Source organism: Bubalus kerabau, chromosome 18 (assembly GCF_029407905.1).
Source record: "Bubalus kerabau isolate K-KA32 ecotype Philippines breed swamp buffalo chromosome 18, PCC_UOA_SB_1v2, whole genome shotgun sequence".
NCBI lineage: Eukaryota > Metazoa > Chordata > Mammalia > Artiodactyla > Bovidae > Bubalus > Bubalus kerabau.
In genome coordinates this window covers 6,745,501-6,759,857 of record NC_073641.1, presented here as the reverse complement: position 1 = coordinate 6,759,857, position 14,357 = coordinate 6,745,501, and the positions used below count along the sequence as shown (strand labels likewise).

At 45.8% G+C, this 14,357-nt stretch overlaps 1 protein-coding gene and 1 non-coding gene across 2 annotated transcripts; both read right to left on the bottom strand.

The window, feature by feature from the left end:
* Positions 1–850: 850 nt before the first annotated feature.
* LOC129633056 (40S ribosomal protein S27-like) lies at positions 851–1,880 on the bottom strand. The gene is given in 2 exon segments (XM_055554836.1): positions 851–950; positions 1,726–1,880. Coding segments are annotated over 2 exon segments (255 nt in total).
* An 11,937-nt stretch (positions 1,881–13,817) lies between these two features.
* TRNAC-ACA (transfer RNA cysteine (anticodon ACA)) lies at positions 13,818–13,889 on the bottom strand. Its single transcript has one exon. It is a non-coding gene; the product is annotated as a tRNA-Cys (tRNA).
* Between the last annotated feature and the right edge of the window lie 468 nt (positions 13,890–14,357).

Below are 14,357 nucleotides of genomic sequence, written 5' to 3'. Positions count from 1 at the left end.
GCCACCAGGGGCCACCATCCGGCCCACACGCTCAGCTGGGCTCCCTGTGTTGACTCACAGGCCAGGGCCTCCTGGGGCCCAGGAAGAAAGTCAGCCAGAGAAAAAGAACCACCAAGACGGAAGCCATGGTCTTTCACAACCGTCGCTTTTGCTGTATTTCATTCATATTTGCAGAAGCAACAGAACAGAATGTATGAGGACCTTGCTTTGTTTAAAAAAGAAAATAACTTGCCATATCTCATCAAACCTAAGATGCTCTAGTTTGTAAGACGATCACTGCTTTATGTACCACAAAGAAAGAAAATGTGCTTCCATTTAAACCACAACACACGACTGCAAGACGTCTTGAGTTCAGAGATGCTCACAGTCAAGCCATGTGCATCTTGGAATCAGATGAAATTCAGGATACAAAAGTTAAGAAGCACCTCCTGGAATGGTAACAGCTCTTCTTTCTGCGTGGGGCACCCCATGCCCACCTGGGTGACTGCTATTTACTCTAAGAGTTCAGCTCAGATGTCTCCTCCCAGGGAGGATGCCCCAGGACATTTGGACTATTCTGCGAGCACAGGAGTTGCAAAATGATGGCCTGTGTGTGTCAGTCTGGTGCAGAGATGTGTTTTGTTTGGCCTGAGCAGGGTTTTGTTCTTGTTTTGCCCGTCATCAAAACTTTTTTGAAAATCTGACATCAAAATAGGAGAGAGCTGTTGTATGCCTTAAAATCTAAATATAGCTAAATTAACTACAAAGTTAATTAAATACATACTTATGTTATCTTGGTAGAGTAGCAAGAATTACTGAACTGATAAGGCTTTCTGTGATGGAATATAAATTGGGGAAGTTGTGTGGATCATCAGTGTTGCTTTCTTCTAAAAGAACACCCTACTGTGAATCTGGCCTTTCTTCCTGTCGGCAAGCAAAACAATGTATCAGATCAGATCAGTCACTCAGTCCTGTCCGACTCTTTGTGACCCCATGAATCGCAGCACGCCAGGCCTCCCTGTCCATCACCAACTCCCGGAGTTCACCCAGACTCACGTCCAACGAGTCAGTGATGCCATCCAGCCATCTCATCCTCTGTCGTCCCCTTCTCCTCTTGCCCCCAATCCCTCCCAGCATCAGAGTCTTTTCCAATGAGTCAACTCTTCACATGAGGTGGCCAAAGTATTGGAGTTTCAGCTTTAGCATCATTCCTTCCAAAGAAATCCCAGGGCTGATCTCCTTCAGAATGGACTGGTTGGATCTCCTTGCAGTCCAAGGGACTCTCAAGAGTCTTCTCCAACACCACAGTTCAAAAGCATCAATTCTTCGGCGCTCAGCCTTCTTCACAGTCCAACTCTCACATCCATACATGACCACTGGAAAAACCATAGCCTTGACTAGACGAAACTTTGTTGGCAAAGTAATGTCTCTGCTTTTGAATATGCTATCTAGGCTGATCATAACTTTCCTTCCAAGGAGTAAGTGTCTTTTAATTTCATGGCTGCAGTCACCATCTGTAGTGATTTTGGAGCCCCGAAAAATAAAGTCTGGCACTGTTTCCACTATTTCCCCATCTATTTCCCATGAAGTGATGGGACCGGATGCCATGATCTTTGTTTTCTGAATGTTGAGCTTTAAGCCAACTTTTTCACTCTCCACTTTCACTTTCATCAAGAGGCTTTTGAGTCCCTCTTCACTTTCTGCCATAAGGGTGGTGTCATCTGCATATCTGACAACTGAAAATACTGAACATGGCTGAAAACCATGGTGATCTTGCAGGAATCTGGACATTTTACATCCATAAGGTAAGCATTTGGAATTTGAACCAGCCATTTCTTTTTATGTTTTTTTTTCTTTTCCTTTTCCAAGGAAGGATGCAGTAAATCTCTAGCCAAATGCATGTTGATCCTTTCACAAGCCTCCCCTGTCTGGATCACTAAGGTGACACCCCTAGCGAGCAGCATGTGCCCCAGAGTATGGCATCAATTTCCAGGATCCATGCAGGGTGTTTTTGTTTATCTTTTGGTTTTTTGCCTGTTTGTTTCCTTCTCAATTAGTGGCTAACATTTAAGAATCAAGAGTTTCAAAAAATCCAACTATCTGGCTTTTCTAGGAAAACCTGAACGTGTGACATTCCTGAGCCGGGGTCCCTGCTTGGCCTAAAGACATTTGTGTTATGACCCCTGCCACAGGCAGTAGGAGCACAGAGGGATTCAAGGAGGGTATGGCATGAGCTTCTGAAAGAGGGGCTGATGCCTAGCACTGATTTAATGAGGAAAGACTGATTGGGATCAATCAGAAGCTGCTGGAGTGATTCAAGCAGGAGATGGGGAGGCCTGAACTGGCATGAGGCTGCATGTAGAAGTGGGGGCCTCTGTGACCGACCAGGGAGAAGAGCTGAAGACACGAGAAAGGGACTTCCCTGGTGGTCCAGTGGTTAAGACTCCATGCTTCCACTTCATGGGCTTGATCACTGGTCTGGGAGATAAGATTCCACATGCTACATGGCTGAAAAAAAAGGATATAGGAAACGGGTTTGGTTTCTGGCTTTGGCACTAGAGGCCAGGGAGGGTGGGGAGGCTTCCAGGTGGGGATAAAGTTGCAACCAAAATTGGCAACCCTGGGGTTGACAAAGGCTTTGACACCCAGCTTCTGCATCCTCTGTGACTGTCCTATTTAAGCAGGCATCCCTCACCTACCTTCCGCAACCTTCTGGTTTGGTCTTGGGCCAGAGCCCTGTGATGAAGCTGAGGATTGGGCTGAATTTCAAGAAGAGCCAAATCGCAGGCTTTGGGGTAATGCTAATCCCAGCTCTGGGTGAGACCAGTTCATGGTCAATGGAACAACTGGTGATAAAAGGGAAAGTAAGCTGCAAAGGCCATCGAGGGGCTGCAATGGGACCTGGGGCGTTTGCAGGGAGAATTTTTGCTCTACGGCCACACTGCTCTTCTCTGAAAGCCCTGCTGGGGAGGGCACTGGCCTGCCAATGTGTGTGCATGTGTGTGGGCTCAGTCATGTCCTACTCTCTGTGACCCCATGGACTGTAGCCCACCAGGTGCCTCTGTCCGTGGAATTTTCCAGGACAAGTTACCATTTCCTTCTCCAGGGTGGCCTGCCAATCTCATCCTCTTAATTTCACCCACTTCCAATACCTAGGGGCTGTATCATTAAGGACACTTGGAGTGCAAGTAACAGAAACCCAAAGTAGAAGAAGCTAATTTTTGGCTGACCTACCTAGGGAAACCAGAGATACACCTGGTTTCAGGATTGTCTGGATCCAGGGACTCAAATGATACCAACAGGATGCTATCCCTCTGTCCTTCAGCTCTCCTTTTGAATAGACTGCCCCCAAAGACAGTCAGCCTATAACTTCAAAATCCCCTCCTTCAAGTTTATTGATCCCAGATGAAGGGAATGCTTCTATCTAGAGAATTCCAGCAAACATCCCAGGGCTGATGCTTGGTGGCCTGGCTTTGGTTATGTGAGCCAATCACTATGACCCCAATTGTGCAACTCTGGCATAGGGGCTTAGGTGAGTGCCACCCTGACCAAGACTGAGAGTGGGCAAGAGTGGTTCCACAGAGGAAAATCCCAGAAGAAGGGGACTGGGCGCAGGGCAGGCAGACACACAGGATATCACCACAGAGCGTTTGCCTTTCAACCCTGAGGTCAGAGGGAGGAGGAGCTCCTCCCCTGCCCAAGGGGAAAGGGAATTCTCCCAGACCATCTCCTACCACAACCAAATAACCTCCTCTTGCTCAGCTAGACCCACTCCCCCTACCCCTAAAGAAAGGGGGGAAGGACTTCTGGATAGCCAGGGAGCCCCCCTCCCCCACCTTGACTCTGCTCACACCTGTTTTACATCACAGCAAAAAAACTAGCAAAGGAAACAATTTTGAGTATGTTAAAGTACATAAGGAAAAACATTAACCATGTCAGTAAAGACTTTCAAATCAGAAGGGACTGGATGTATTTGGGTCAGAGGATTGAGAAAATTCTGGATCACTAACGTTATCCACTCAAAAGTATCTCTGCTATTGCTTTCCAGGATTTTGGTTTGGAAAATGGTTAATAATTTGGTTTCAGCTGCTGCCACATTCCACACAGGCCTTGGGATTACACAACCACTTTTGTTCCTGAGAAGAGCTGAGGGTGACGCCTATAACTTGCTGGATAGAAATGTTTGAAGTCAGCGTGGTGTGGAGTAACATGAGCAGCAGGGCTGAAAGATGGATGTAAATATTAGCCTTGAAAGCTCACCTTCCTGAGTAAATCCGTTTTCCAGAAAGATGATGTCTGAGATGTCTTTTCTGACCTGCGGTGAGTCAGCGCCCCAGGTGGGAGGGAGGTGAGGAGCCCATGAAACGCTCTGCTACCTGGGAAAGATACATGTGGAGGAGTAGCCCTTAGAATGGCTTGCCCCCATACATCACAGCAGGATCCTCTATGACCCACCTCCCAGAATATTGGAAATAAAAGCAAAAATAAACAAGCGGGGCCTAATTAAAGTTAAAAGCTTTTGCACAACAAAGGAAACTATAAGCAAGGTGAAAAGACAGCCTTCAGAATGGGAGAAAATAATAGCAAATGAAGCAACTGACAAACAACTAATCTCAAAAATATACAAGCAACTCCTATAGCTCAACTCCAGAAAAATAAACGACCCAATCAAAAAATGGGCCAAAGAACTAAATAGACATTTCTCCAAAGAAGACATACAGATGGCTAACAAACACATGAAAAGATGCTCAACATCACTCATTATCAGAGAAATGCAAATCAAAACCACTATGAGGTACCATTTCACGCCAGTCAGATTGGCTGTGATCCAAAAGTCTACAAGCAATAAATGCTGGAGAGGGTGTGGAGAAAAGGGAACCCTCTTACACTGTTGGTGGGAATGCAAACTAGTACAGCCACTATGGAGAACAGTGTGGAGATTCCTTAAAAAACTGGAAATAGAACTGCCTTATGATCCAGTAATCCCACTGCTGGGCATACACACTGAGGAAACCAGAATTGAAAGAGACACGTGTACCCCAATGTTCATCGCAGCACTGTTTATAATAGCCAGGACATAGAAGCAACCTAGATGTCCATCAGCAGATGAATGGATAAGAAAGCTGTGGTACATATACACAATGGAGTATTACTCAGCCATTAAAAAGAATACATTTGAATGAGTTCTAATGAGGTGGATGAAACTGGAGCCTATTATACAGAGTGAAGTAAGCCAGAAAGAAAAACACCAATACAGTATACTAATGCATATATATGGAATTTAGAAAGATGGTAACAATAACCCTGTATACGAGACAGCAAAAGAGACACTGATGTATAGAACAGTCTTTTGGACTCTGTGGGAGAGGGAGAGGGTGGGATGATTTGGGAGAATGGCATTGAAACATGTATAAGATCATATATGAAACGAGTCGCCAGTCCAGGTTCGATGCACGATACTGGATGCTTGGGGCTGGTGCACTGGGACTACACAGAGGGCTGGTATGGGGAGGGAGGAGGGAGGAGGGTTCAGGATGGGGAACACAGGTATACCTGTGGCGGATTCATTTTGATATATGGCAAAACCAATACAATATTGTAAAGTTAAAAAATAAAAATAAAAAATGAATGAAAAAAAAAAAAGAATGGCTTGCCCCGATCCCACTTTGCTCAGCATGAGAACTTTAGAAGTCCAGACCCTACCACTCGAAAAACCTGAAAACCATCTAAATGCCCCCAAAAGAATGGAGGTGGGTGAAACCATCAGGTTCATTCACTTACTCAGCAAATATTCATTGAGTGCCTTTTACGTGCCAGCAATTATCTCTGGGTAAGAGGTTTCCCAATAATTTTTTTTCCTTCTGTAGAATTTGTCAGTGTTTTCCCAATTTTCTCAGTAAGCCTGTATGACTTGTAACATCAGAAAAAAAAATCAATGATCTCCTTCAGTAAGCACAAAATCAACAAAAGGAACTCATGCTCGGAGCCCACGCTGGCAGCAGGCACCAGGTACCTATTGCCGTGTAACAAATGTGCCAAACATAGTGGCAAAAACTAACAACACTCATTCATGCGTTGTTATTTTCTCTCGTGGTTCTGGGGCTTGTCCAGGCTCAGCTAGACACTTCTCAGTTTCTCACGTACATTTGACATCAGATGATGGCTGATGCTGGAATCATTTTGAAAGTTTCCCCACTCGCACGTCTGGCATTTAAGGCTGGCTGTTGCTGAGACCTCAGCTGGGCTGGAACACCAGCAAGTGGGCTCCTCGTGTGGCCTGGGCTTCTCTACAGCATGGTGGCTGTGTTCCAAGGGGGAGTGTTCCAAGAGAGAGCCAGAAGGATGCGATGTTGCCTGATGACCTTGTCTCCGATGTCACACAGTAACACTTCCCCTGCAGTCACAGAAGCAAAAGTCACGGAAGTCAGCCTATATTCAAGGGGAGAGGACTTAGACTCCACCTTATGACAGGAGGCTTGTCAGGAAATTTGCAAATATCTTTAACAGGGATTACACCGTGTTTTCCTGAATCAAAGCTCCCAAGCACCTCTGTGATCTTTCAACACCAGCAGTCATCCTTCCCACCACTCTGTGAGTTCCTGTCTTATCTGTCTTCTCAGCATCCCTGCCCCCACTTCAGACCCTCTACTCTCAGCAGGAGACCTGGTCCCCTCAAGAAAGGGAAACCAGACACAGCAGATGTCCCCACGCATATGTACTCTTAGGGCTGAATCTGAACCCCCTTTCCAAGGTGCCCCCTCTCCGCTCAACTCCTCCATGACCTCACCCAACCCATTGGTCCATCCTTTCTCTCCCTTTTCCTTCACATTCTTGGAATGTGCTCTGTTTCTTGACCCTAAATAAGCCAGTCCCTCAGAGCCTGGGGAGGGAACCATCCAGAAAGTTATTGCAATCAGGCGGCCCAGGTCAGATCAGGGCAGTGGGAAAAGGCAGGAAAGGGTCGGCCGAAAGCAAGTCCCCTTTGAAAACGGCTTTGAGGTTTCCAGTTTTTTGTCTCATGCATCATGGTATCTTTCTTACTAAATATGTCAGACAGAGTTCCCTCTGTCCTCTTAAGTCCCAGAGCAGCGAGTAGGCATGGATCCTGCTGTGAAGAGGCTGAAAGACAAAGCCTTTCCAGAGAAGCAGAGTCAGGAGGCAGCAGGAGCAGGGTCCTGGGGCTGAGAGTGCCTTTCTCAGAGGCTGAATCAGTTAATCCTCGCCTAGAGAAGGAGGGTGGCCACTGTCACTCCCTGTCTGCAGATTCCCTATGGCGGTGTGCAAAAACGCTCTCTCCAAGCTTACTAGTTAAGTGGAAACTGGCTGTGATGAACCTGCACACAGCACCAGAGCGACATCAACGCTGCACAGGGACCCAGGGAGAGGACGGAGAGCCTGGCAGTGGTGTTGTAAGGCTGCGGGGTCACAGTTCACACTCATCAGCATATCCAACACCCCATCCAACTGTGTGGAAACGACTTTTTAAAAAGCAGAACAGCTTTGGAAGAAATAATATCACCTAATAAACCTAGAAGAGAAGTCATAAGTGACAAAGAAAAACAAATCAGGAAGCGTCATTTGTACTGGATACCCTATGGCATTATTTTGCGTTGAACACAAACACACTCACTGTATGTGTGAAACAGTTGTTTAAATGCTGGATATTATGCTGAAATGTCTAACAATCCCAAAATATCTGATAAGTTGTGAGGATAGGAGTCTAAGACTGTATATTTGCCATGATGTTTGGGGAAATCGGTTGGGATTTCTGGATGGACTGGATATCAGGATGGTTCTTCTCCTTCAAATCAAGGATGGCACAGCCTGTTGCCTTCTGAAGTCCACAGCTCAGGATAGGGGTTCAGGACTGGGGTGATGAGCAGTGCTTGTCCCCAGTTCCCCACCCGATGCCAGACCTAGTCATCATAGGTCTTCACGGCTGCCACTCTGCTGGGCAAGACATCATATATGTCTCATTTCAGTTGTGGATCATGGATTTCCAGTTGAGGGAGAGCATTTTTTCATCCTTTATTGGTTGGTTGTATCTATTGACTCCAATTAACTTCCTGGGCACAGAGAGACCATCTCTGGCTGGTGCCCTGAACTCCTTCCAGTCTAACCTTTAGAAATTCCCAGGATCTCTGACAGGCTCTCCCGCAAGCAGCTTTCCGAACAGGGCAGACAAGCACATTCCAAGAAGCAGGGCTGTCTGAGCTCTGCTGGGAAGGAGTGTGACTCCGGCACCTAGTTCCTCTCTGGGTTCCTCTGCCTTCCTCCCAGAAGGGGAGGTTGGGGGCCTTCTAGGCTCTCCTGGGGAAGTGCCCAATCAAACACCAGCTGGTATGGCCGGAGAGTAGACACAGTGTGGGGCACGTGACCAAGGGCATGTGCCACTCGCTGGGGCTTTGGGAGAGCCTTCTGCACCATAGAGCCACTTGTCATTTGGAAATGCCGCGAGGAGCCGGGAGGCACGTTCAGCCAGATGGTCCGACTGTCCTCCATGTGCTCTAAGACCACCCGGCTCCACACGGCCACAGGCTCCCCAACCTTCAGAGTGACCTTCATCACTGAAGGGCACTGATCACCTGCATCTGTACCTTCGGGGGTCCCTGTGGGTTGGCCCTGAGCAGAGGGCTGGGGAAGGGGCCCTGAGTTTTAGACAGTGCTGGCCTTCTGACTTGATCGGTAGTGGGTTAGAGAAGACAATGACACCTCAGTGTGTCTTGCTCGTTAACTGTTTTTGCGTGAGAGCAAGCCCCCGACCCCAGAACCAAGCACGCACAGACACGAGCGACTGAGCAAAAGTTTTAAAAACAAAACAACTGTCCCCTAGATTTACTTCTAATTTACAACGTGCCCTCTTATTACTATTTTTTTTCCAATTTATCCGCCCTCAAAGCCTAAGTTTTTAATCTCTTATGGCTGAAAGACGTGGAGCCTCAGAGAAGTCTAGGAACTTGTTCAGCATCAGAAACCTTAGAGCCGGGAAATGTAAAAACTGTCTGGAAAGCAGTCTGGCAGTTCTTTAAAGAGTTAAATCTAGAGTTACCCCCTGACTCAGCAATTCCACTTTCAGGTACATTTCCAAGAAAAATGAAAACGTGTGTCCGTGCAAAAACTGTTAGAAAAAAAAATTTTTTTAAATTTTGAGATATATTAAAAAAAAAAGACCCATGATAACCAATGTTTGTTCAATACATTTTTAAAATGAGAAGGGAAAAAAACTCTTTCATGAATGTTCATAACATACTCATGATAGCCAAAAAGTGGAGACAACCCTAATGTCCATCAACAGACAAAAAGATAGGACTTTTGTGGTGGCCCAGTGGCTAAGATTCCACGTGTCCAGTGCAGGGGGCAAGAGTTTGTTTCTGGTTGGGGAACTAAGATCCCACATGCCATGCAATATGGCCAAAAAACTTAAATTTTTTTAAAGAAACATCAACAAAATGTGGTCAGTCTATACACTGGAAGATTATTCAGCCACGGAAGGAATGAAGCTCTGATAATACATACTATAACACAGACGGACCAAAAACATCATGCTCTGTGGAGGAAGCCAGTCCCCAAAGACCACATTTTATATGATTCCAACCACATAAAAGTCTAGAATAGGAAAATCTATAGAGATGGAAGTAGACTAGTGGCTATTTAGGGCTGGGGGTGGGACTGGGGAATGGAGGAGTAATTGCCAACAGGTACCGAGTTTCTCGTTGAGGTGATGAAATGTTCTAAAATTGTGGTGATGTTTGCACATACCTGTGAATATATTGGTACTAAAACCATTGGATTGTTCACTTTAAGTGATCAGTTGTACCACATGTGAATTAAATCTAAATAAAGCTGTAAAAAAAACCAAAAACTTTCAAAGCCAAGACTTGCCATATGAGCTTTTGAGTATAACTTCATCTCTTTCCACACATCAGGCTGAAGGTCAATGCATGAGGTGCCTGACTTGAGCCCCAGAGGCATCTGCTGGATGGTGAGTGCTCACAAGCCCCAGTGCTGGCCAACAGCCTGATGACACAGCCTAGCCAGGAAGAAAGGGTGTATGCTAACAAAAATGGAGGATTTTAAAAAAGGACGGATGTTAATAAAAATATTAACCAAGCTCTATTGCAGGGGGAAAGTAGCTGAGATACCCTTTGAACTATGGGATGGATTAACTGTGTCACGGAGTACGATGCAATCACAAAAAATGATGTACCAAATAAAATCTCAAAGTCCATTAACAGAGAACAGAGTAAATCATTTACAGGGTGTCCCCACAATGGTGTGCCACAGAGCCATTTGAAAGAATGCGGCAGCTCTATGAAAACTGAAATGGAAGGATCCTAAGAGATACTGATGTAGGTGCAAAACCGTGCATAGGATTCTTCCACTTGTATAATTTTATATACACACATGTACATATACACACACACACAGACACACACATATACTTGAGTACAGGGACAATATTTAAAATATTTAGCAATTGATAGAGCAGATAAAATTGTGGTGCTGGGGAAGACTCTTGAGAGTTCCTTGGGCTGCAAGGAGATCAAACCAGTCAATCCTAAAGGAAATCAATCCTGAATAGTCATCGGAAGGACTGTTGCTGAGGCTGAAGTTCCAATACTTGGACCACCTGATGTGAACAGTCAACTCATTGGAAAAGACCCTGATGCTCGGAAGGATTAGAGCAAAAGGAGAAGAGGGTGGCAGAAGATGAGATAGTTAGATAGGATCACCTACTTAATGGACATGAATTTGAGCAAACTCCAGGAGACAGTGGAGGACAGAGGAGCCTGGCATGCTGCAATCCATGGGGTCAGAAAGAGTCGGACACGACTGAGCGACTGAACTGAGGGTACCATCCAGTTAGCATGGATGCTGGCAGATATTGCTGCATCCACACTGAATATTAAACCTGAATTTGTGAGTGATATATTAGAACATTTCTGGAAGGAGATATAAGAAGCTGATGTCAGTGATTGTGTATTAACTAAGGAGCTTTTGACTGAATGTAAGATTATACCCAATAAATACTCAACTTTTACAACTCAACAATAAGAAAACAAACAACCTAATTAAAAAATTGCCAAAATATTTGAATAAACACTTCACCAAAGAAGATATTCAGACGGCAAATAGGCATAAAACATCATTAGTCATTGCTGGTAAGTCACCTCAGTCGTGTCCGACTCTGTGTGACCCCATAGACAGCAGCCCATCAGGCTTCCCTGTCCCTGGGATTCTCCAGGCAAGAACACTGGAGTGGGTTGCCATTTCCTTCTCCAACACATGAAAGTGAAAAGTGAAAGTGAAGTCGCTCAGTTGTGTCCGACTCTGTGCGACCCCATGGACTGCAGCCTACCAGGCTCCTCCGTCCATGGGATTTTCCAGGCAAGAGTACTGGAGTGGGGTGCCATTGCCTTCTCCGTCATTAGTCTTTAGGGAAATACAAATTAAAACCACAATAAATGCTGTCATACACCTACCAGAATGGCTCACGTTTAAAAGGTTGACCATACAAAGTGCGGGTGATGACATAGAATAACTGGAATTTACTCACACAGCTGGTAGGAATTTAAAATGGGGCAAACACTTTGAAAACACTTTGATAATTCCTTAAAAATGTAAACATACACTTATATGATTCCAACCACATAAAAGTCTAGAATAGGGAAATCTATAGAGATAGAAGTGGACTAGTGGCTATTTAGGGCTATTTAGTGGCTATATAGACTAGTGGCTATATGATCCAACCAGTGCTTTCCTAGGTATTTCACCACCTACAAATGAAAGCCTAAGTTTATACAGAGATTCTACACGAAAGTTTATATCAGCTTTACTTTACAGCAAAAACTGGAAATGACTCTAATGTTCATTATTCAGTTTGGACAAACTGTGATATATTCACATGATGAAATACTACTCAGCAACCAAAAGGGATGGACAATTGATACATTCAACAAATGAATCTCAAAATACTTATCCTGAGTGAAGGAAGCCAATAGTTACACTAAGTGCAAGGAGCCACACTCCCAAAATAGTGTGATAGTGACAGGAAGCAGGTCAGCGGTTACCTGGAGAACACGCAGGGCCGGTGGAGGAACAGTGAGGGCCCATTGGCCACAAAGGGCCGCCCCGCTTCTGGGCTGACGGGCATGCTAGTCACCTTGGTTGTGACTGTATGCATGTGTCAAAGCTCAGTTGTGCGGTTTAATTATGTGCAGTTCATTAATTATCAATTTCATCTCAGTAAAATCATTTTTAAAGTAAAAAAAAAACCACAACAGTTCATACAATCTGAATTAATATATTTTTGAGAAAATAGAAAAGAAAAAATACACAATAATGTACTCCCAAATGTTAATGGCAGTTCTCTCTAGACGGGATTATGACTTCTTCCTATCTTTGAGGGGAGAATTTTGTTCTGATTAAATATGTGCTCAGTCACTCTTGTTGTCCAACTCTTTGTGACCCCATGGACTGTAGCCCACCAGGCTTCTCTGTCCATGGGATTTTCCAGGCAAGAATACTGGAGTGGGTTGCCATTTCCTCCTGGAGGGGATCTTCCCAACCCAGGGATCGAACCCAGGTCTCCTGCATCGCAGGCAGTTTCTTTAGCTGCTGAGCCATCAGGGAGGCTCCCCTGATTAAATATACTTACTAGTTGTCCTGCAACTGGCACATCTGGCATTGCTCTCATAACATGAAACTGCACTCTGACGAAAGCATGCCTCCACCGACAAGAGACTTCCCACAGACAGCCTTCATTAATTGGGGTGAAACTCCTAGCTAAGGGAATCTGGAAGGGGCCGGCCCTTGGGTGGTTGAACACTCAGCTGCACCCCATCACTACATCCCAAGGTTTGGAATCCGCCCTGCACTAGCTACCCCTTCTTAAGCATCCCCATGATTTCCTGGTGGGAACCGACCCCTCCTGCCTTCCATTCTGTGGTTGGTGAGAGCAGGGTTGTCTCCACCCCCGTGCTGGGCCTGACCAGACAGGACATCTGCCCAGTCAGGACATCTGGCCCCCTCGGCTGCAAGAATGAGGGCAGGGACCAACGCAGGGATTTTTGGGAACTCTTAGAGAAAAGGCCCTCTCTTCTGGGGTTCCAAGCTAAGAGGATGTAAGTCTGAAGCTGCCTGTGGAGGAAGAGGGAGACTTGCCACCTCAGGCAAGTCCCCTTGAGAATAAAGCCAACATGGACAGAAACAGGGAGATGAGTTCCTAACATTGTAATTAGAGCACCTGAATCCAGGTGTGATTAAAGCCACTCTCCATGTTTTATGAGCCAGTGAATTCCCACCTAAGCAAAAGGTTAGATGACTGCCCTGCTCCTAAACGCCCCTCTCCAACCCCAGGTCAGCAGGGATCCTCACCCCTCAACCCCTCCCTTTAGATCTCTGTGGTTGCTGGGTGGGGTCCGCATCAAGACAGAGCAGCTAGACCCTCTACCCATATTGTTTGGCCTCCCTTATTCTTGCTGTTGAGAGAATTCCAGAGGCCCTGGAGCCCAACTGCCTGATTTGAACCCTAGATCCATCAGTTCCTAGCTGTGTGATCTGGGGTATGTTTCTGGTCCTTTCTGGGTCTTAATCGCCTCTGCTATGATAACACTACCTACCTTATAGAATTCCTGGATTAAGTGAAAAAATAAGTAAGCAGTCAGTAAGTTTATTAACATCATCACCACTGCAGAACATAAAAGTAAAAGTCAAGTCACTCAGTTGTGTCTGACTCTTTGCGACTCCATGGACTGTAGCCTACCAGGCTTCTCCGTCCATGGGATTTTCCAGGCAAGAATACTGGAGTGGGTTGCCATTTCCTTCTCCAGGAGATCTTCCCAACCCAGGGATTGAACCTGGGTCTCCCGCATTGTAGGCAGACGCTTTACCGTCTAAGCCACCAGGGAATTATAGAACGTAAACATAAACACCTGACCAAATATTGTTTTTGGATCTCTTTATAATTGCTTACCATTAATTTTATTTTGACTGCCATTTGCTGTTTCTAAGCAGTCTAAGAGAGTTGTCACTTTGCTCCCAGGGTTTCGGGGGCCCCTTCTAGGACACTCACCACCTGCTACTCTGTCTGGCTCCAGGTCTGTCTCCGACAGGCTGCAGGCTCTGCAAGGCAGGTGGAATCCTCGGCACCCAGAAGACTGTAGCCAGCGTTCACATGCAGGAAGGTTCTGGAATCAACTGGGTGGATGAGGTCATTCAGGAAGGCAGTCAGAGCTTGCAGAGTCTAATGAGACACCTCCTTAGTCCTCTGATCCCCTGGTTTCGAAACCTGTTTGGGTGGAGGCAGAGAATGCCCGGCAGTGCTGTGGACTGCTAACCAGGAATACCCTTCTGAGAAGTGCTAACACTTCTGTCAG